This window comes from Fundulus heteroclitus, chromosome 16 (assembly GCF_011125445.2).
Source record: "Fundulus heteroclitus isolate FHET01 chromosome 16, MU-UCD_Fhet_4.1, whole genome shotgun sequence".
Classification (NCBI taxonomy): Eukaryota; Metazoa; Chordata; class Actinopteri; order Cyprinodontiformes; family Fundulidae; genus Fundulus; species Fundulus heteroclitus.
The window spans coordinates 18,911,929-18,934,641 of NC_046376.1; the positions used below are offsets into that span (position 1 = coordinate 18,911,929).

At 37.3% G+C, this 22,713-nt stretch overlaps 1 protein-coding gene across 1 annotated transcript in view; it reads left to right on the top strand.

Annotated features, from left to right (window-relative positions):
* Positions 1-5,001: 5,001 nt before the first annotated feature.
* The window catches only part of rnf213a (ring finger protein 213a), a 50,578-nt gene continuing 32,866 nt past the window's right edge, over positions 5,002-22,713 (top strand). Inside the window, 19 exon segments of the mRNA XM_036148030.1 lie at positions 5,002-5,206; positions 6,833-6,951; positions 7,932-8,083; positions 10,949-11,623; positions 11,750-11,886; positions 11,978-12,148; positions 16,473-16,678; positions 16,797-17,086; positions 17,177-17,433; positions 17,516-17,728; positions 17,828-18,004; positions 18,263-18,334; positions 19,996-20,170; positions 20,519-20,617; positions 20,698-20,820; positions 21,042-21,225; positions 21,449-21,622; positions 21,733-21,885; positions 21,969-22,588. Coding sequence (XP_036003923.1) covers positions 6,852-6,951; positions 7,932-8,083; positions 10,949-11,623; positions 11,750-11,886; positions 11,978-12,148; positions 16,473-16,678; positions 16,797-17,086; positions 17,177-17,433; positions 17,516-17,728; positions 17,828-18,004; positions 18,263-18,334; positions 19,996-20,170; positions 20,519-20,617; positions 20,698-20,820; positions 21,042-21,225; positions 21,449-21,622; positions 21,733-21,885; positions 21,969-22,588 — 3,978 coding nt within the window. The 5' untranslated portion in view covers positions 5,002-5,206; positions 6,833-6,851.

A 22,713-nucleotide genomic window follows, 5' to 3' on the forward strand; every position in this document is an offset into this window, starting at 1 on the left:
ACAAGGACAGAACATTCAACAGGTGAGCTCTGACAAATACATGGGGGTTCATATTGATTACACTGTTGGCTGACACACACATGTGGCAGGTGTTTGTGCAAAACTTCACCAGTGTCTTCATTTACTTTGGGTGTTTGTACCAATATTATAGCATTTTTTCACAGAGCTACCATAGAGTCTCTACTAATGTATGGCATTACCAGCTGGTTTGGTAATTTGATGGTAAAAAAAGAACCCAGATCTTAAACTCGGTAATGATAGTAGATTAAATAATGGGAATGGCTCCTCTGTCTCCACAGGAACTTTTTGAGCAATCCATCCTCAGACAGGCAGACAGGACTTTATACAATTTAAAAGGATACCTGCCTCTATTTTATGACACGATATGCAATTTTTGGCCCTTGAGGGCCGGATAAATAGCCTTGACGGGTCGGATTCAGCCTGCGGGCCTTGAGTTTGACACTTGTACTTTAAATCAAGACTGAAAACCTTGTTTTCGGCCCATTATAACAGTACCCTTGACCAACATATTTGATTTGCATTGATGTTTTCATTTGATACATTATTACTGGTCTCACAACCAGTGACTGTTTCAATGTGTTTATGATGTTTTCATGATGTAAAGCACTTTGAACTGCCTTGCTGCTGAAATGTGCAATAAAAAATAAACTTGACTTGACTTAAAATCCGAATACAATACATTCCATATTGTAGTTGTTAAGTGAAAAGGTTTTAAGGATTGATATTATTTAAACTTTGTTTATACAGATAATCTCATTGAGATAAGAGTTCTCATTTACAAGAGCAACCTGTTGACAGACTTCTTATAAGTTTGCGAGGCGCTGTATTTTATCCTAGGCAAATATTTTAGACAACCACAGCAAGTCCATACGGACGAGGCAGTTTGACTTGTTTAGAAAATTAAATGCAGACACAATTGAATTATTAGATGCAGAACAACAAACAGCAGATTTTAGGAAGAGATAACCTTACATTTTTAAGCATGAAACAGTTTTTGACCAAATGTGAGGTGATTTTTACATTAAAGCCATGTTTTTTCTCATATACTTCATGTTACTGTTCCTATGCAAAAAATGGACATAACATGTCCCAACATTACTCATTAATCCTAACAGGTTTTTGATAAATGATGAGAACTGGAAAGCCCGGTGAGTTTCTATTTCCATTTCGACCGTATCTCTTTTACTTTCCGTTTTATTTAACCTTGGGCAGCACAGTTACAATATGATCATATTTTGTTTTTCTTCCAATGCACTCTGCATTGAAAGTAACAGTGTGTGACTACTGTATCCGTTGGGATGAAAAATACGTTTTCTAATCTCAAAATCTGACATCGGGAATGAACCTTTAACTCTGCGTGCAATCCAAGTTACCATGGCACTACGCCTGCCCACACACACACACACACACACACACACACACACACACACACACACACACGCACACACACAGAATGAAAGTGGGGTTATTCTGCTGAAACACCAATCTGGGGTGTTTCAGACAGATAACGCAGGTGACTCTTATATATGATTGCAAGGGCCGTTTTTGAAATCCTTTGGCTGGCATGGCACTTTGTTCCACATGCACTCAAATTCTGTCTCACTCTGCCCTCTGCTGAACATGTAGCAGCACAGCATGGCCTTTGAAACCGCTAAGCGTCCCAACATGAGCAAACCCTGAGCTAGAGGTCAATGAGTGTCACATGAGAGCCTTAAGAAAGATTGACTCATAACAGGATAAAAGGTCATCCTGCAGACATTTCAGGAAGCTTTTATATAACCACTTAAAGCCTGAGCATGATATTATACAGGAAAAGGCTTATGTGTAGTAGAGTTAATTTAAAAGCAAATGTATTGTGAGAAAAGACTGCTTTAATACTTAAGTTAGCTGAAGAGTTGTGACAGCAGTTATTTGTGATTTCAGATGATCTTTTACCGTTTTCAGAATTTGCACAGCCCAGATGTTGCTTTAAGTTATCAAAGAAATCAAACAATCCTTGCTATAAATAGCATCACACTGTTTTTGACTAACCTGTTGATCCGGTGCTGCTACTCAGAGACTAAACATCCCTCTATGATTTTAGTTCCTCTTCTATTTGGAGCACTTAATGTTTTACTGTTCAGTGTTTTACAGCTCAGCTTTCATAAGTTTTGTTTCACTTGGAGGACTACAACTCAACTTATGAGCGGGAACTTCCTCTAACCTATAGTGCAGTGCTATTAATGAAAGGGAAAGTAAAAGTTACCAATGAAGACTCCCACCTTACATTAGCAGACTATAACTAACCTTTGACTGTACAAAAAAAGAAAGGTCATAGGAATTAAGATTCAAAGTAAAATAGGTAATGATAAATATAAGCTTAAATGTAATCTGTTTTTTTTTTTTGTATGTTGTTCAAAGCTTAAATACAAATCATTATACATATCAGTGTAAATGTGTCTGACCCCTGTTCAGTAAGTCTCAAAGTGGGCCAAATAACACCAGCAACAATTAGAGTGTGAAATCAACACTAAAACATGGCAATTCAATCGTGGTATGGTTGTGCACTTCAAGCAAATGCCAGTTTACTGGTCAACGCAGATAGATTTTAATCTAAACTGCAGTATTATTTTAATTGGCAATAGCCCTGTTCAGATTGAACCAAAAACACCATTTATATAAAAGGCAAATCCTTGACCAGTCAAAAACTAAGAGAGAGTTTTAGGATGCTACTTAGAAGCTCAAACAACTATCCCTGAAGGCTTTTTGAAGATATTACAAATAAGATGTACAAAGATGAGCGGTTGCTGTTTTTTTTTAGATTTTTTTTCTTCTGATTTTAATACATAACAGCCTCACGTTTTAGCTCATAAATTTTGGACTCATTTTAACCTGTGTCCAGGTGTTGTTGGATGGGTTTTAGATTTTCTTGTTGACAGATCCCTGTTTGTCCCAGTTCCATGTCATATGAGGTGTTTTGCTCCACCGGTTCTCCTCTGGGCCATGTTCTGTCTCCCTGTACACCAACAAATGGAAAAGTAATCATCCAGAATGGCAGATTTTGCAGACAGATTTTGCGGGTGACAGACGATACTTCACCTGGTCAGGTGGCTGAGGATGTTATTATGTGGTGTGATATCTACTTTAAAATAAATGTCACCAAAACCAAAGATTTGTGTATAGATTCTTCAAGCAAGTGCAGTTCACCACCTTTGGTTCTCATCACATCACGGAGGAACTAGTGAAGCGTGTTCAGGGTCATCGTGAGTACCTGGGTGTTGTTATTGACAAGAAGCTGAAATTCAGTGAAATCTCTGATAAGGTCAACAACAAAAAAAGCACGTCAAAGAGAGCACTTCCTCCTTAAATGAAATCAATGCAGGGTGTGTGAAAAGTTGATTTCAGTAGGAGACAAAAGCGGGATGAAACAAAAAGGAAAAGTGACCGGCAAAATTATTGGTATTACCTTACCTGATGTATCAGCAACATATTTTTAAAGAGAGTCACACAAAAGGGAAAAGACATTGTCTGCTCCACTTATCACACACATGCCGAATTTGAACTACTACCATCTGGAAGGGGGTTCAGCCGGGCTAAAGCAGGACCAACAGATGGAAAAACTCTTTTATCACTCAATATTGGTATAAAGTATAAATATGATTGGGTGGGTGGATCACTTTGTCATTTTAGTCTGATCACATTAATATTGTTATAGATATTCTCCCTAGAGATTTCTTTTTTTTTTTTTTTTTTTTTTTTTTTTTCCAATTCTGTGTGTTTTTTACCTGGCTGCAAAGAATATTTTCCTACGGGGACAGCAATGTAGTTATACTGATACTTACGCTGATAGAAAACTCCAGTCTGTGAAAAATCCAACTGGCAACACCAAATATTTAGTTTTGAGCTTGTTACGACTAAGCAAAAATATACAATATTAATAATGCAATATCAGACATACCATTAATATAACCTGCATTAAACTCACTCACCCATGCTACAACCTTGCTTACTTAAACAACTAACCCAGGCTAGAGATGTTTCATTCATCCCCATCCACCGACCCAAGCAGGAGACATTCTCTTTAACTTAACTTAAACTACAGAGCCGGGATAGAGGTTCTATGTTCAGCTCCACCAAATTTAGTTACCTACACTTGAGACGCTCCATTTATGTTCAGTTAAATCAGCAATCCAGACTAGAGCTCTACAACCAACAATCAGGGTTGGAGACGGTCAGTTTGTCCCCAAATGATGAACTGATCACTAGTTCCCATTACCTGTCACTGGTCATAATTGTAACCCTAAGTGGTGTTTGTACACATTTCAGTAGGTTTCTGAAGCCATGTCCTATTTTCTATGCAAAACACAAACAAATGAAGAAGGTTGTCAGGCAACTGGACTGAAAAAGTCACTAATAATGCAACCTTTCCCCCACCAGGGTTCACATTAAAAACTCCTCAAGAGCCTTGTTGCCAAATTTATAAACTTTATTTGACTTTTAGCAGAAGTTAATACAAATTTTGCCATTTATGTTTAATTATTTTATATCTTAGTTGTTACAAATTCCCTTTCTTTGCAATTACTTTCAGTCATTTCAGATTTAATCACATATGTATTTTGTTTTTGTTTTTCAATTGTATTTCCTAAGTGCTCTACAATAATAATAATAACATTTATTATTTGTTTAACTGGAACTGAAAAATGCTAATATCTTGGTTTCGATATCTTACTTTGCACATGTAGCTATTTCAGCCAGCAATAAATATGGAGGCACAGCAGTTCTGTTTGTGGGACGTGTGGGGAACATCTTTGCCCAGAGGGGGTCAGTGTTTTATAATCACTGCTTTGTTCTATTGCGTAGCTGATCATGTTGAAACATAAATTAAGTAAAACATCTGTGCACTCTGAATAGCGAGAGGAACAAATGGAAATTAAATTACAAGTCTTAATGTATTTCCACGCCCACAGTGTGTGATCAAAACACCGACACCCGCTTTTATGATGTATTGATAACAGTCAGCCTTATTGGTGCACGCCCTTTCAGGATAAAACGAAACTTTAGAAGAGACGGAAATGTGTCTGAGTGAAAATACGTCTTTAAAGCGTGGCAACCGACAGTGACCCGCAGTACATGTAGCAGAGATGGTCTGCAGTAGTCTTCCCTTAGCTGGACAGCAGGAAGAGGATTGAGGACCCACTCGTTTCTGGTGAGCGCTGAAATGTTTATGTTACCCGCCGCCGGGTGCAGTAGTGCCGTATAGTAACAAAGATAGTGACAAAGTGGAGGGGAGAGAAACCCCATAATCCTATTAGCTGGAGAGACTCTAAGAGCATGTTATGACAGGACACAGCAGAGTAAGTGGAAGATAAGTGGGCTGCGAGGGTGTTGTGGTTCGGCTCACAGCACGCCTTTACGGCTAGCTGTCATGGGTTAGAGCCTGTTTGACAGAGGACGAAGCTAAAGTTAGCAGTTTTAGTGTTAACCGCAGAGCTAGTTAGCGCACTAGCCGCTTGAGTTTGATGGTTGCATTTTTTTTCTGCCTCGACCCAGAGCCTCGGCGAGGACGACTAATGGGAGTTGTTGCTGCAAATCTGTTTGCGGCAAAGTCATAGTTATAAGCTGTTTGTATTGTCGAAATAATAAGGAAGTGCGTTGCAAACACGTGATTGGCTGGAATATATGTTCAAAGATCGTTTATTATTAAGTGACGCCGCACTATGAGGAACACACTCTATCTATCTATCTATCTATCTATCTATCTATCTATCTATCTATCTATCTATCTATCTATCTATCTATCTATCTATCTATCTATCTATCTATCTATCTATCTATCTGAGTCGAATTTCAAAAGAAAAACAAGATTTCAGAATGAAAGTATAAAGTCAATTTGAGCAGATATCGATAATGGCGACTCGGAGACGAATAGCAAAAAATATCCTTTTATTGAAAAAGCTGATAATTAACAAATTATGTTTACGTTATGGCTCGCGTTGTAACGATTTAATTCATTAATTGTACATTTGTTTTAAGAAATAATATTAATTTGAGTTTGCTGTTTTAACCTTTTTTTTTTTTTTTACCATGAAGGACATTTAGATTTTTTTCTCTCAAAAAATGATATATTAATAAAATTTACTTTACTCACTCATTAACTTACTCATTTACTGACCTACCCAAAATAATAGATAATGCTTTTTATTAATTATCAAGCATGGAATAGAATAAATTGCATAATAGTTTTGCGTGATTTTTCTTCTGCATTAAATGTGAGTGTAGTTTTAATAGAGTTTAAAACATGTACGGCTAAAATACTTTTCTAATGCCTCTGTAAACATACTATAGTCATGTCCTAAACGACTAAACGACTATCTGTTAAGATGGAGAAATGAAAATGAAACTTATCAGAACGTTTTCTACTAAAGAGGGCCTGCAAATGAGGTCTGTTGATCTGCTACTAATCAGCTATATTTGTGAATCTTAAATTTAACTTTAATGTTATTTTATTCTTTGGAAAAAACAATATTCTAATGTGTCGTAAGACATCAAAGACCTTTTTTGTTGAGGTCAGTGTATCGTAATGGCGGGCAGATGGCTGCTGTGTAAAATTTCCCAGTGGCTCTCCTTCAAAAAAACAAACAAACAAACAAAACAAAACTTTTTATTTGTGATACATAACAAATAACTTAAAGGTCAATTTGTTAGATAAATGCAGGTCAAAATGAATATGGGAGAGACAACATTTTTGAGGCCATACTTAGCAAAACAGAAAGTGAAAGGAAACTATCTTATGTTGGGACGTTAAATGAAAGAGACTTTCTTCTTTTTTTAGAAGTCGCTGAAGCCTGAAGATGAAGTGTCCAGCATGTGGCCACAATATTTTGGATAAAAATTCCAAGTTTTGCAGTGAATGTGGCGTCCGTCTTTCTGCCACACCATCAAGCACGCAGGGTAAGTAGACATGTTCAGTGATTCGGTCTAATCTTTTGTGTTCCCTTAACTAATCCCGTTTAAAATATGTTTTTTTATGCTTATATGCTTAACATTTAGATTTTTTTAAATACTCTCTCCCGTGGACATTGTTACATTAACAAGGTGTCATCAACAGTTTAGCTTTTATTAAATTCTGAACAATATAACACTAAACTACTCAGGCTGAATAAATTTGAGGGTGGTTATCTATTTAAAAAGTGCATAGAAAATATTTAATTTAACTCTGTAAAACTTCACTATTCAAATTACTGATAAGCTTGCATTAAAATAATTTTTTAGCTAGTTATGTTCCAACATAAACATACAGCATGCTCCATATAATCTTTTAAAAGGCTTTACAAAGCTTTAAAATTACTCATATTTTATTGCAGTAACGTCATCTTAAACTTTTAAATTTTATTGCCAATGTGACTTTAAGTGAAATCGTGTGCTTTGGTGAAGCGTTTCGGCAACAAACACCATTTCTTAGTCTGTTCTGAAACAAGGAATGTAGACGTTAGAAAGCACCTTATACCCACTGTTAAGCATGATAGGGGACTTGTGATGCTGTGGGCCTTTTCTCTTTCAAAGCAGGCCAACAGCATCACAGGTCCTCTACCAGAGGATATTTCAAATAAGAAATTTGGTCAACTTAGTTGTATTTCCCTATTGTCTGGTTATAATTTGATGCTGTTGCAATCAATAAAAAAAACTTTAGCTAAAGGTAAGCTTAATAGAGATGTTGTCACCAGTTATATTTTATTTTTATTTTTAATATCAAGAAGAAAAAAATGCAGCTTTATCTGGTCATTGTATATTATGTCCATTGTACAATTTCCAGTAATTAATAGTCTTTAACTCTGCAGTTCTAAGCACATAAGACCTGATATGAAAACGTTGTTTTCATATCTGTTTTAAAAATTGGGGTTTTATTCTTATATTTCATCTCTTTACTTCAGATACAGGAGATCAGCCTAAATCCTTGAAGGCAAATTCTGAAGGCAAAAGTGAAGAATTAAAGTCTCAGAAAAATGCTCAGCCTGGAGAGAACAAAGAAACCAGTACATCTCCCAAACGACCAAATGATGAACAACCAAACCCAAGGAAAAAGGTGAGAGTGCAATTAAAACAGTTTTTTTTACTGCTCGTATAGGTATGGTTATGGAAGTATAGTTGTTGGCACCAATCACTATTCTCGTTGTTACAGTGTCTCGAACTGTGACATAAACTTGGTTTCCCTCGAGTATTAGAAAGTATGGCACATAATAATAGAGTATGGGACAATATTTATTTCTTCATTTTATTCCCTAATCCAGGGGTATCCAAAATGTGGCCCAGGGGGCCATTTGTGGCCTCTGGACTGATTTTCTGTTGTTCCCCCAACTTAATTCAAGAATGACTTTGCCCACCAGGACAAATGCAGATCCAGGCTTTTTATTTTTAATCAGGGCAACATTATTAGAGACAGTTAAAATCTTAAAATTGAAAATGTTAGGTACAGGACTTTATTCATCCTAACTACACATTTTATATTTTACTCTCATTTTATAGGTTATAGGACATGTATGACTTTGATTCAAATGTGGTGCGCCAAAATCTGCTTTTAATTCATTTATTGAAATTGGCTAAATACAACAAATATTTCCAAAGAAAGACAGAGTCATATCCTGTTGTTATTGATGAGAATAGACAAAAAAAATATATATATATATTTTAATGGAGCCCAAAGGATTTTGAAATTTAGATGATATATATTTTAAAAAGGCAAGTGAGCGAAACCATTTTAAAGTTTTCGATCAACAATGTTTTACATATCCATATCCGACAGAAATATGACTAATTAGTTTGCTGGTGAAGATTCTCAGTCATCCAGGTCATGGTCATTCCAAAAAAAGGTAAAAAACAAAGCAACTGGACTTGTTTTCCGTAGTTGAAGACGTTTCGCTTCCTCTCCCGGGAAGCTTGAGAAAGCTTCCGGGAGAGGAAGCGAAACGTCTTCAACTACGGAAAACAAGTCCAGTTGCTTTGTTTTTTACCTTTTTTTGGAATGACTAATTAGTTTGTATTTTCTGGAGCAGTAAAAAAAATTCACAGTATCATTTTAGTTTTTTATTATATTTGATTGGCCCTTGGATACACTTTACATAACAATTTTGTCCCACATAACAAAAGGTTTGTACACTCATACTCTAATCCATCCATCCATCCATCCATCCATCCATCCATCCATCCATCCACCCACCCACCCTGTGGTTTCATTAGCTTCCATAGCTGAAGTTTAACTGCTGTATAAATATATGCCATGAAGTAAAGTTCTGTATTAGTTGAATTCAGTTTTCTTTATATTATGCCAACTAACAACACATCACCTTAAAACACTTCACAAAGTTAAGTCTATCAAATTATACTGACAGATTCTTAAAAGTTTCCTATCTAAGGAAACCAAGCGGATTACATCAAGTCATTGACTACCAGCAATCACTCTTCCCGAAAGAGTGTTTAGCCACAGCGGACAGTCGTCTGCATTGTTGTTGGCTTTGCAGCAATCCATGCATGCATGTAGCGACATTAGAGAGGAAAACTCTCCTTTAACAGGAAGAAACCTCCAGCAAAACAAGATTCAGTGTGAATGGCCATCTGCCATCATTGACTGGGGGTTTGAGAAGACAGAGCAAGACACAAAAGAACGCAGAAGGTCTGATCCAGGAATACTTTCTATGTTAAAGCGGGTAGTAGCAGACAAAAAAAGTAGAACATTTAAAGTCGTCCATCTTTTGATGTCATCAAGACATGTCTGTAATCTAAGTAATTGATTGGATTCGTCAGGATTCATGGATAAATATAGCTGAGTATCATTAGCATAACAGTGGAAATTAATCCAATGCCGTCTGATAATTTTAGTAGTGAGAAGCCTATAGTAAAGAGAATTGGCCCAAGGACTGAACCCTGTGGAACTCAACAGGTAACCCTGGAGTTTGAAGAAGATTTATTATTAACATAAACGAACTGGAATCAGTCAGACAGATGAGATTTAAACCAGCCTAATGTTTTTCCTTAATCCATAGAGCATGTTCAAGTCTTTCTAGGACAATATTGTGATCAACTGTATCAAATGCAGCAGCAAAATCTAATAGGACAGTACAGACAGAAGCCCATTATCTGAGGCCATGAAAAAATCATTAGTGACTTTCACCAGAGCTGTTTCAGTTCTATGATGAGCTCTGAAGCCTGACTGAAACACGTCAAATAGGTAACTGCAGTGTAAATATTGAAATACATTATTAGCAACTACTTACTCAAGAATTTTAGATAAGAAAGGAAGATTAGATATAAGTCTGTAATGTATTCATTTTGATTGAAATATTTTTTTTTTTAAGTAAAGGTTTAATGACAGGTACCTTAAAAGCTTGTGGTACACATCCGTTTACTGAGGCTAGATCAATAATGTTTAAAATGGGGGCAGTGATCAATACCGAGCCAATTTAAATAAGTTGGTTGGGTCCTACATAAAAGATGATGGTTTAGATGTAGAATACTATTTTAGCTAACTTTGGAAGCTTAACTGGATCAAAACAGTCCAAACAGATCAGGTTCTAAAGATTCCTCCAACGCTGCCTCACTTACTGAGGACGAAGCAGTCATGCTTGGGAGGATGCAAATGATTTTATTTTTAATAGAATCAGTTTGTTTTTGAAGAATCCCATAAAATCATTACTGCTAAGAGCTGAAGGAACGTTTGGCAACTGTACTAAGGAGAAACCTAGGATTATTTTTATTCTCCTCCATTAATGTTAAAAAATATGCTGCTCTAACTTTGCAAAGGGTCTTTCTATACAACAGTAGACTATTTTTCTCTTCGAATCAGTCCAGGTTTTCCACAGAAATTCACCAGTTATTATTATAGCCCACATTGTTTCAGAATTAATAATTTGATAAAACAAATCTACATATATTTTTTTCCTTTTGTCTTTTATAGAAGAAAAGGAAAAAGAAGAACAAAAAGAAGAAAGATGACAACATGCCATCAGATCAAGATCAGACCCAGTCTGACCTATCACTCCTATCTCTGGAAGACAATCAGGGGAAGAAATCACAAGAAAAAGGAGACTCCAGTGACAGTGAAAGCTCAGATTGCACAATGGAAGAAACAACAGACTCACTCCAAGATAATTTACCCTCACTAGAAAGGCAACCTGCTTCAGTACCGTCTAATAGCACAGCTGCCTCCGCTGAAAACACTCAGAGTGGAAAACCTGCTTCCACAGATGTGGACACCACAGTGAGCCAGTCTGAGGAAACCACTGTTGATGTTAAAGCAAAAGAGACTGAAGCCAACAGTTCACCTCAGGATCAAACCCCAGAGAAAGCAGCAGGGGATTCCTCAGCTCAAGTTGTAATCTCAAAGAGCAATAAGACCTCTGAGTCAGCTTCAGCAGAGGGGACAAAGCCCGCTCATCCTAAAGAGCAAAAGGCTGGTCCAAAAAGCTTAAAAAACAAGAAGGAATCTGTTGTTACAACAGAATCGACCCTGAATCAGAACGTTAATTTAGACCTCAATGCAACACAGACAGAAGAAACAAAGCAGAGGGCTAAAAGTCAAGATGATCAGAAACCGAAAGGAAAAGATCAGCAGGATCAGAAACCATCAAAGGTACGGTTTGTTATTGTTTATTATAAGAAATTGTCAATGACAAAGATCTGTCTTCTGCTCTGCATGATATTAACTTTTTTACCTGCCTCAGGTGTGTACAATTAGCATTTATACTTAATGTTACAGGTTGATAACTTGGGCTCCAGTGTGGACCCTGAGGAGAAGATGGAGACTGAGGAGTCTGGAAACAAGCGGGGCACAGCTTCAGGTGGTGAAGGAAAACAAAATGAAGGCAACTCTCTTGCCGCACCACCACCCAAAACGTGAGACATGTCTAACTTTCAAATAGTACTTTTCATTTTAGTGAATTATGTTCAGTAAACAAGTTTTAATTTTCTTCTCTTTGCTTTGTAGTAAGAATCAAAACAAGAACATTGCCACACGAGACAGGCTCACAATTTACTTCCACGCAGTTCTCTCGAAAGATTTTAAATTTAATCCTGAAGAAGATCACATCTTCATCAGAGCTGGAAAACCTATCTCGGGTAGCTGGGAAGATAATGTAACTGAGCTGGAAGTTACCAGGTAACGTAGGGCCTTGTACCCATACTTGTCATTGTCTTTTTATTAATGCCTAAAAAAACAACTGTTTCAATGTATAAACTTATATATTGAGACAATACTGTTTCATCTCTTGATTTTAGAAGCTTTCGAATGTCCGAAATATTAATAATTAAGAATAAATGGCTATTGAAAATGTATTTCACTGAAAATAGGTACACAGATTTAGTTAAAAAAGCAAACCTTGAAGAACTATGAGTTCTTTTAAATACTTTTAAAGATGACAAAATCTTGTTCTGAAAGCAAACTATAACAATAATAATAAGACTTTTTTTAAAGACCCGGCTTTCAGAATAATCAAGGACCCTGTACAGAGCAAGCAAAACAATAAAGGTAAAACAACAAACAATAAAAGTTAGAGAGAGCGAGGTTGTGGATGAATGTGTACAGATGGATTTTGAATTCTATTCTGTATCTAACCGGGAGCCAGTGGAGCTGCTGTAGGACTGGGGTGTTGTGATGAAATGAGGGATTTTTAGGAATAATGCGAGCAGCAGAGAGAAGACAGTTACAGTAATCAATGCTGGAGGTGACAAGGCTAGGGAGAAGATTGAATGCACATTAGGGGAAAGAGAGGGACGAAGGTAATTGCTGTTGCGTAGATGAACGGAAGGAGATTGGTTCATGTTTTTGATGTGAGAGGTAAAGGATAGAGTGCTATCGAGGATGACACCCATACTCACTTTAATTGATTTTTATTTATTTATACGACAGTAACTGACTTTGGTCGCATACAAAGTTTTTATGAAAGATTATAACGTCCTACTGGCGTATTGGTGGTTTTTTTGGGCGTTTTATTCTTTGTTTCTGCTCAGTTTGTTAGTAAATAAAGCCCTTCATGTTTTTTCATAATAACAACTGTGGTACAACACCGCACATGTGCAGGAAGCAGCTAATGGCTATTAGCATCTCCCAGCGAACTGTGGAAATAATGAAGAAAGGTCCAAGATCAAGTGAAAAAAAAACACAAAAAGATGTATGATTCCAATAAGGAAAAGACGTGTTCACTGAAGCAGAAGCTAAAGCTGCTTACACAGCACTGGAACTGCCTTTGTAAAAGTTTTTAAGGATGTGTTTTAAGCAACTGATTCTGGGGACTGTGTTGTTATTGGGCTTCTAAATTTAACTGTTGCCTTTGGCACAGTTGACCATAACCTTTTAATTTGTCGTTTGGAGCAGTTGTGTGGGACTCAGGTTTACTGCACTGAAGTGGTTCAGGTCCTATTTGGCGGAGCAAACTTTCTTAGTTAAACTGGGTGACTTTGTGTCCTTTGCCGCTCATCTTCACTGTGGTGTCCCACAGGGGCCAGTGTTAGCCCTTTGCTTCTCTCTCTGTACCTGGTTCCCCTTGGTTCCATCTTCAGGAAACATGGGGTTTCCTTCCACTGTTATGCAGATTCAATTCAATTCAATTCAATTTTATTTATATAGCGCCAAATCATGAAACATGTCATCTCAAGGCACTTTACAAAGTCAAGTTCAAGTTCATACAGATTGGGTCAGATTATACAGATTGGTCAAAAATGTCCTATATAAGGAAACCAGTTGATTGCATCAAAGTCCCGACAAGCAGCTTTCACTCCTGGGGAACCGTAGAGCCACAGGAAGAGTCATCTGCATTGTACATGGCTTTGCTGCAATCCCTCATACTGAGCAAGCATGAAGCGACAGTGGGAAGAAAAACCACCCATTAACGGGAAAAAAAACCTCCGGCAGAACCGGGCTCAGTATGAACGGTCATCTGCCTCGACCGACTGGGGTTACAGAAGACAGAACAGAGACACAACAAGAGAAACAAAAAGCACAGAAGCACACATTGATCTAGTAATCTGTTCTACATTAGATGGTAGTAGCGGGTGAGCCGTCTTCTCTGGATGATGTCACAGTTAACAGAACGCCAGACCAGGTGTACCTACTATGAAGAGAAAAGAGAGAGAACAGAAAGTTAAAGCAGAAATGACAACACATAATGCATAATTGAAGAACAGTAGAACTCAATATAGTGAGAAAATTAGATCCTGATATACTCCAGTAACCTAAGCCTATAGCAGTAAAACTATAAAGGTAGCTGAGAGTAACATGAGTCACTAGTTATAATTTTTGTCAAAAAGAAAAGTTTTAAGCCTAGTCTTAAAAGTAGACGGGGTGTCTGCCTCACGGACCAAAACTGGGAGTTGGTTCCACAGGAGAGGAGCCTGATAGCTAAAGGATCTGCCTCCCATTCTACTTTTAGAGACTCTAGGAACCACCAGCAGACCTGCAGTCTGAGAGCGAAGTGCTCTGTTAGGAACATACGGGGTAATCAGAGCTCTGATATATGATGGAGCTTGATTATGAAGGGCTTTATACGTTAGAAGAAGAATTTTAAATTCTATTCTTGATTTAACAGGAAGCCAATGAAGGGAAGCTAAAATTGGAGAAATATGATCCTTCTTGTTGATTTTCATCAGAACTCTTGCTGCAGCATTTTGGATCAGCTGAAGGCTTTGAACTGCATTTTGTGGAATTCCTGATAGTAAAGAATTACAATAGTCCAGCCTTGAAGTAACAAATGCATGGACCAGTTTTTCAGCATCACTCCTGGACAGAATGTTTCTAATTTTGGCGATATTCCGGAGGTGAAAAAAGGAAACTCTGGAAACCTGTTTAATATGGGATTTAAATGACATGTCTTGGTCAAAAATAACACCAAGATTTTTTACTTTATTACCAGAAGCCAGTTTAATGCCACCCAGATTAAGTGATTGGTTAAGAAGTTTATTTGATGACTCCCAGGTTTATCTACCTCTTAAAAAAACCTAAGGGCTTTACATAAGATTCATTGTTTACATGTCTCAATGATATAAAGTCCTGAATGGCCTCAAATATTTTACATTTGAATGAGCAAAAACCAAAGGTGATGGTTTTTGGTGGCACATCTAAAATCTCCAACATAGATCTTTGTTCTCTGGCACAATATGTTAGGCCAGTTATCACAAATCTGGGATTTAAGATGGTTGTTGATGTTAAACTTGAAAGCCAAATTAGGGTGGTTGTTAAATCAAACTTTTTTCATTATAGGTAGCTATCTAAAGTACTGTATTTTTCGGACTATAAGGCACACTTAAAATCCTTAAATTTTCTCAAAATTGATGGTGCGCCTTATGATCGAGTGCGCCTTTATATATGATTACCGTTGTGCTTATTGACCGATTTTATGTGGTACAATTCACTCAAAAATCTGTTAAAATGTGTAAGTACAACTTTGGTTAGCAACGAAGCCGCTCCGCTCAATGGATATTTGGAGCATTACGGTACACTGTGTCACTACCTGATCGGACCCATGAGCTGTCTACAAGACTGCCTGACTGTAATGTCAAAACTAGAAGTGCATTCATGTAAAGGCCCCCCACATACTTGGGTGTATTTCATTCCATGGTCTGTGTGTACTCGAGGCGTACTTAAGGCTGACTCTACGCAGACTCCGCACATAAAGGTACTACGTGGAGATCTCAATTTTAATGACTGCGTACATGGTATCACACTATAAACTTCTCAAAGGCAAGAAGTCTTTATATCGAACTGTTTTATATGTGACACTAAGCTTGATAAACAGAGCTGCTCCAAGCAGACGGTCACAAGGACGCGCAGCATCACAGTCCCTCTCTGTTCTCACTGACAGGTGTGCAGTGGGAGCCTGCTGGAAACGAAACGGTTCTAGATGCTCAGCTGGCTAATCACACATGTATTCGGCCACTTCATCCCACTGGCAGAAAGTGTGGGAATTGTAGGAATTGGCCACAAGAAATGTAGGCAATAGTGAGCTTCACTATGAAGGGTAAAACGTCCGTGGGGCGTCAGAGCTGGGTCCACCAAGCTCAGAGTATGCGCACAGTACGCCCAGATATGTGGGTCCCTTTAGGCAGCCTGCGCCCGGAGTAGCAACAATAAACCTATTAAGTTAATTGAGTATAAAAGCTAAATTTATTTAGGCCTTATGCTAGAAACAGGCCAGTGCAGTCCAACTACTCTGTCCTTCTGATAGAGATGGAGAGAGAGAGAGCTGTCCCCATCATTGGTGGTAAATATGATGGTGGTTTCAGTACTGTGGTGGGGATGGAAACCAGACCACAGTTGTTCATAACAGTTATAATAAGTTAAATGAAAATTAAGTTGGGAACTATATACAAATGATGGATGATTTCAGGTATTTGAATAGTACATGAGAGATGATTTATTTTTTGTTTGTCCACAAACATGCAAACTTGAACTCAATTTTTTGTCTGACTGATAATTTTTCCTTTTGCAGGAATCTTGGAGAGCACGGTTTTCTTGTCGAAGGCAGGCTCATGACGAACAAAGCCAAAATTGTCTCTGAATCCATTGCGTACAAATATGTTGTCTATAAGAAGAAAAAGGGTGAATATGAGTTTGAGTACATATACAAACTGGACTCTTCACATCACCATATCAACAGGTGCTTGTTTGTGAAACCCAACCTCATCACTGATGATGGTAAGTGGAAAACAAGTCCCTCCATTTTTTTTGTTACCACTGATGTGTTGTTTTTCTGTATAAAGCTGTGATTTTTGTAGCAGACATTAGTGTTTGCATTTTATGTTTTCTGGTAAAGGGGACTGGCATCAGTATGACGACATCATCTGCGTTGAGCCATCAAAGAACGTGTTGAAGATGATCAGAGACAAGCTTTGGTCTGACCAACGTAAAAATGTGGTTAAAGGAAGAGAAATTGCTGCAAATGTAATGTTGGAGTCCATATTTGATCTTCTAAGCAGCTGGAGTGATACCAATCTAAAGAGTTTTAGAATCCAGTTAAATCAGTTCTTCCAGGTTTATGCAAACCCTTTTGTATTTGAAGAGAAGGGAAAGAAATGGAGCTCTTTACAATTTGGAGAAGATGATGTAAGTTAAAGAGGCTTTGTGTGCACTGTCACGGCCCTCCTTTTTTGGCCCATTCAATTTACTGTTCTGCTTTTTGGTGCAATATTACAGGTAAGGAAGATCCTGAAAGAGTTCATGTTGAGACACGTGATCCCTCAGCTCAAGGATGGAGATGAGAAAAGTCCCTACATCGAGGACCCCATGAGAGCAGCTGTGATCATGCTTCATGTGTGGAGACAGTACAAAATCGAGCTTAGTAATGCTGAGCTCCACCGCCTCTGTTCCACACTGTGTTTGCCTAAACTGGAGAAGGACAAATTCCTTCAGTACTGGACACATTTTTCTCAAGATGTTGCAGTGTTTAAAAAGTAGGTACCCAGGAAATCTTAAATGTTAATTACAAACATAATTTATATTAAAACACTGATTATTACCCCATTCTGTTCATAGTTTGCCAGAAATACTGCTGGATCTGATCAAAATCGTCAAAAGAGAGTCAATGCCTCGATGGATTATATTATTGCCACTCATTCATCTGCTGAAAGGCACCACAAAGCCCTTTGAAATAAAAACCTCTGGAAATGCAAAGTATAGCTCGTACTGGGCAGGTCTCGAAGGCATTGACATCAGCAGCCAAGCATACACAAGCAGCCAAAATAGGAAGTAAGATCTATCTGTTTTTACCTGTTCACACATATTTTAGAATATTTATTTCTAAGTAAACTAAAATGAATGAGTACTTTTTGAATGCTTTTTTTTCAGAGCACTTGTAAATGTGATAAAGAACAACAGTCACTTGATGAAGGTGGATCCACTTTTGGTTCGGTCCTGCTTGTACCTGATGCCACTTGATGATCAGCTGGAGTGCAGCATCAGCATTAACCCTGAGCTTCTGGATATGCTTCATGTTTTCACATCTAAAGTTCCTCAGGATATTACTTCCAGCAAGCTCCAAGGTGAGGGAATATCCAGACAGTGATATTGTTAAATGTGAATTCATTCCTGCATTCTCACTCCTCATTGTAAATTCTGAAGCACCCAACCTTTCAGATATATCCACTTACACCATGCTGAAGTATTAGAGTCACATCCTAGCTATATGAACGTCCTTTGAGTTTGTTGTAACATTTATTACTTCATAGAATGATACTCGAGATTTATCAGTGGCAGAGGCAGTCAATAATACTCCCGCTGTTTCATCAACCTGTTTTAGGTCATCATGGAAATCCTTGCTCACATCCAAGAGCATCTCATTGAAGAAAAATACAGGTATATATATATATATATCAATTTAAGACAAAGTTTTCTGTTTGTGAAGTCTGTAAAATAATATTTTTTTTATTCATGCACATGAGCTTAAGATTCATACTGATATTTAAATCCCCCTTATATTAAGGTAATTCCGGACATTCGATAAATGACAAAAAAAATTTATTGTCCTGCGTTAGACATGTGTGCATGACCACAATAAATCTTAAAATTCAAAGGATAAAATTTAGGTAAAAAAGAATAACAAAAGCAGATATTTAAAGTAAAAAAGGATGGATCTTTGATGGTTTCCCAGCAATTAAATCAAAAGGTATAAATTAAAAGGGATATATTATCAATCAGATAATATAGCATGTAGCTCATAATAACTATATTCATTGCATGGCTTATAGATCACCAAACTGGGGCATTTTTGCATGGGCCAGTGTTTGCCAATAATAAATTAAGATTAATGACAGCAAAATCAAAAGCTCTAGACTAGCTCAGTGTGCTTGTACATCACCATAGAGGCCAGTGACCAATTGTGACAAAAATGTGAATTAATTCTTTTTCTTTTTCTCTACATTTCTTCCAGCAAAATACGTAATACTGGCCTCAAATATTTTACATTTGAACTAGAGGTGATGGTTTTTGGTGGCACATCTAAAATCTCCAACATAGATCTTGGTTCTCTGGCACAATATGTTTGGCCAGTTATCACAAATATGGGATTTAAGATGGTTGCTGATCTTAAACTTGAAAGCAAGATTAGCGTGGTTGTTAAATCAAGCTTTTTTTATTTTAGGCAGCTATCTAAAGTACTGTATTTTTTGGACTATAAGGTGCACTTAAAATCCTTAAATTTTCTCAAAAATTAAAGGTGTGCCTTATGCATGATGATGAATTTTATGTAGTAACATGCACTCAAAAATATGTTAAAACGTGTGAGTAAAACTTTAGTAAGCAACGAAGCCGCTCTGCTCAATGGATATTCAGAGCATTACGGTACACTGTCGCACTACCTGATCTGATCCCTGAGCTGTCTACAAGACTGCCTGACTGTAATGTCGAAACTAGAAGTGCATTCATGCATATGTTTATTTTGGCCTTATGTTGGAAACAGGGTAGTGTAGTCTACCACACTCTGTCCTTCTGACAGAGAGAGATAGAGAGCTGTGTACATGAAGGTGCAGTGTGATATTGCACTTGGGAATAATATTTAGTGAGCCTTATAATCCGGTACGCCTTAAATGTGAACAAAGACATTAATTCACGGTGCCCCTTATAATCCAGTGCACCTTATGGTCTTAAAAAGACGGTAGTAGGAAGCCGTGCAGTAGTTGAGTTAGAAAGAAAACAAACAGTGAATTGAAACAGATGATAGCCTCACTTTTTTGCACATTACCATTCATTTATTTGGTTCAGACTTAAGAAATGTGTGTCTACTGCCAATTATGTGAGCAATAGTGAGTAAATACCTAACATTTGAAGAGAGCAGATATGAATTTAATTTGATAAAGTAATCAATGGATGTCACAAATTAGTACAGACTATTTCTGCTGTATTTAAGGTTCTCTTTAAAATAAAATGCAGATATTCTCCAGGGCCCACATGCTATCAAGCACTATTTCATGCGTGAGTGTCACCCAACTCTAATCATCTATTCATTTACTTCTTTGTAGCTGCTTTACACAAGTTTACAGGAAGGAATGTATGGCAACAGCAATGAAATTGTTGGAGACGGTCTGCAGAGGAGTCAGACCAGCATCATATACCCAGAACTTTCCTGAAATTCCTGTGGCAGCGATGTATCTTGTTGCATCAGTTTTAGACTTTTTTCTCTCTAACAAGCAGCAGGTAAGAAGCATAATTTATACCAGTGAAGTTGTAGTTTGCATAGCTTACATTTATGTGCACTTATTAAAAACTGTAAATAATTCATATTTAGGATTCTAAAGATGAAGATGGAGAACAGCGAAATGCAAAAGACCTGGTAATCTCTCAGGGCATGGAAATAATGAGAAACTGGATGAATCAGTCATTCAAACACAGTTTGCTAAGCTGGGGATTTTCAACCAATTACCAAGCTAAAACAACAGAACTGGAGGTGTGTTTTTGAATAATTTGCAAATGCTAAATGCTAAACATACAACTTGTTTAATACAAAAAATGTCCAGAGATTTAACTTTAATTCTTGCATTTTAGACTTGGAACAACATTATCACCATTGGCTTTAAAGATAAAGAATGCACAGAAACATGGAGGCAAATACTTACTATGGACTTTGAGGGCAAGTTCAAACAGGTAGGTGACTGATTGGAGACTCTGGAAATAATTTTTGTTTGGAAATGACTATTATTAAAGTTATTTATGTGTGTTTTTAGGAATCTGCTCTCAATCAAATTGAATTCTACTGCCAATACATAGAGAAGCTTAGTGCTTCTTTTCCACATGTTGCTGCCAGCATTGAGAAGTGTGCTCTTGAAGCTGTTACATCTTTGTGCCAGGTATGAGACTTTAAATTTTAACACATTTGTTTCATAGCTTTTCACTGTCTTAGCTATTTGTAATGACAATATCAAAGTTTTTTCAATGACAAAGGGTATGGTATGTTTCCTAAATTTTACAAACATCTTGTCAAGAAAAGACTAAAATAGATTGATTAAATATCCCTTTTACTGATTTATTAATTAGCTGAATGATTGTTTTTTTTTTTTACTGTTTTCAGACCAGGTCTGAAGGGAAACTGTTTCAGAGATTAAAGATAAACTGGAAGTTTGGGAATCTCATCTCTGCCATTATTCAAAAATCCTGGCCAAAGGATGGCCAAGGAAACTATCAGGAAAATGAAGAAGTGGTCCTTCAACACCTCCTGTCCTGGACAGCAGCCAAAGACATTTTCCATCTATATGGTATCCGTTTACTTAAAAAAAAAATAACCATTCAAACATTCCTTTAAATAAAAGTATTATCAAGTATGGGAAGATACACAAAACCTAGTTACCCCTTGCTTAAAAAAACTCATGAATAGACAGCAAACCTTCTACATAGATGGGAGATCATCAACACATTAGACACACCACAGTTCTTGCTGCTATGTTTTGGGATACAATGACATAAATTGTGTTTGTACAGGTGCAGACAAAAAGCTGATCGAGAAACTCTCTCAAGATGCCAGAGACCGATTGGCCATAGCTGTGTCATCAGTCACAGCCATAATCAATCAGCTGAAACAAGGAGATATTAAAGTTAGCCTTCTCAACATCATTCTGGAGAGGAAAGCTGCCTTCTTGGAACTGCTGAAGATTGGTAATAGAATCCCCCCCCCCATTACCAAATTGACAGTAAATCAATTTGGTAAAATGATTTACTGTCATGAGTAACTAAATGGCTGTTATTTTATGATGTTCTTTGAACAGACTCCCTCACTGAGGAAGGACAACACCAGGATCTTTCCAAAATGAGGAGGTTTTTAGACCACAGAAGAGATGAAGTTAAAGCTGTGTACCATGAAAAAGAGCTTGTAGGTGCTATAATAACAATGTGCCATAAACTTGAGGAACACATGACGGGTATGAAGCTCACATAACGATGTTTAGTTAACTTTGATTTGTTGTTAAATGTAATATATAATTATTTAATCTTGTTTGATTAGTGGACATTTCTGACCTGGAGGAAAAAGCACAAGTCAAGATTGAGATGATGCCCTTGGACCATTTCATGGAAGTCCATCACTTTGACCTACAGGCAACCCCAATGTCTGGCATTGTTACCTTCTTCCGTCTTGATGAAGAGATCAGAGACATGGCAAAAGTGCTGCACACATTCAATGAAAGCATTGTTTTCCGGGGATGTTGGGAAAAATTTGCTATACAGACGGCCCAGGACGAAATGGAAGACGACACGTCTGATGAGGATGAAACAGTGGAGACGAGAGCAACACCAGATATGATATACAATCAGATTTACATGCCTTGTATTGAGGAATACAAAGACATTTATACTCGTTTAAAAAATGGAAGCATAAGACTTGAGGAAGTCAACCAGATCTTCAAAGCCTACAAGGACAAGTATGAGGATCTCACTCAGGAACTTAGGATCATGTGTGAACTTGATACATCTGCAGACAAACAGTGGATCCACAGCAGGGTTGAACAGGTCCAGCAGTATCATGAGCTACATTTAGCTGTGGCCTCTGCTGAAGTTATCATGAAGGTCAAAGACACACTTGGTCTTCAAGGGGACTTCGGAGTTTTGGAAACGCTGACAAATGTTGTAAGTAGCCATGTCTGAGGATGAGTATAATAATTCAGTTCAGTAGTTGAAGAAGTTGATTTAGCTACATTAATGTAATCAGTATCAGTCTATCTCAAATTCTTTCAAAAACTTCTTTGTTTCTT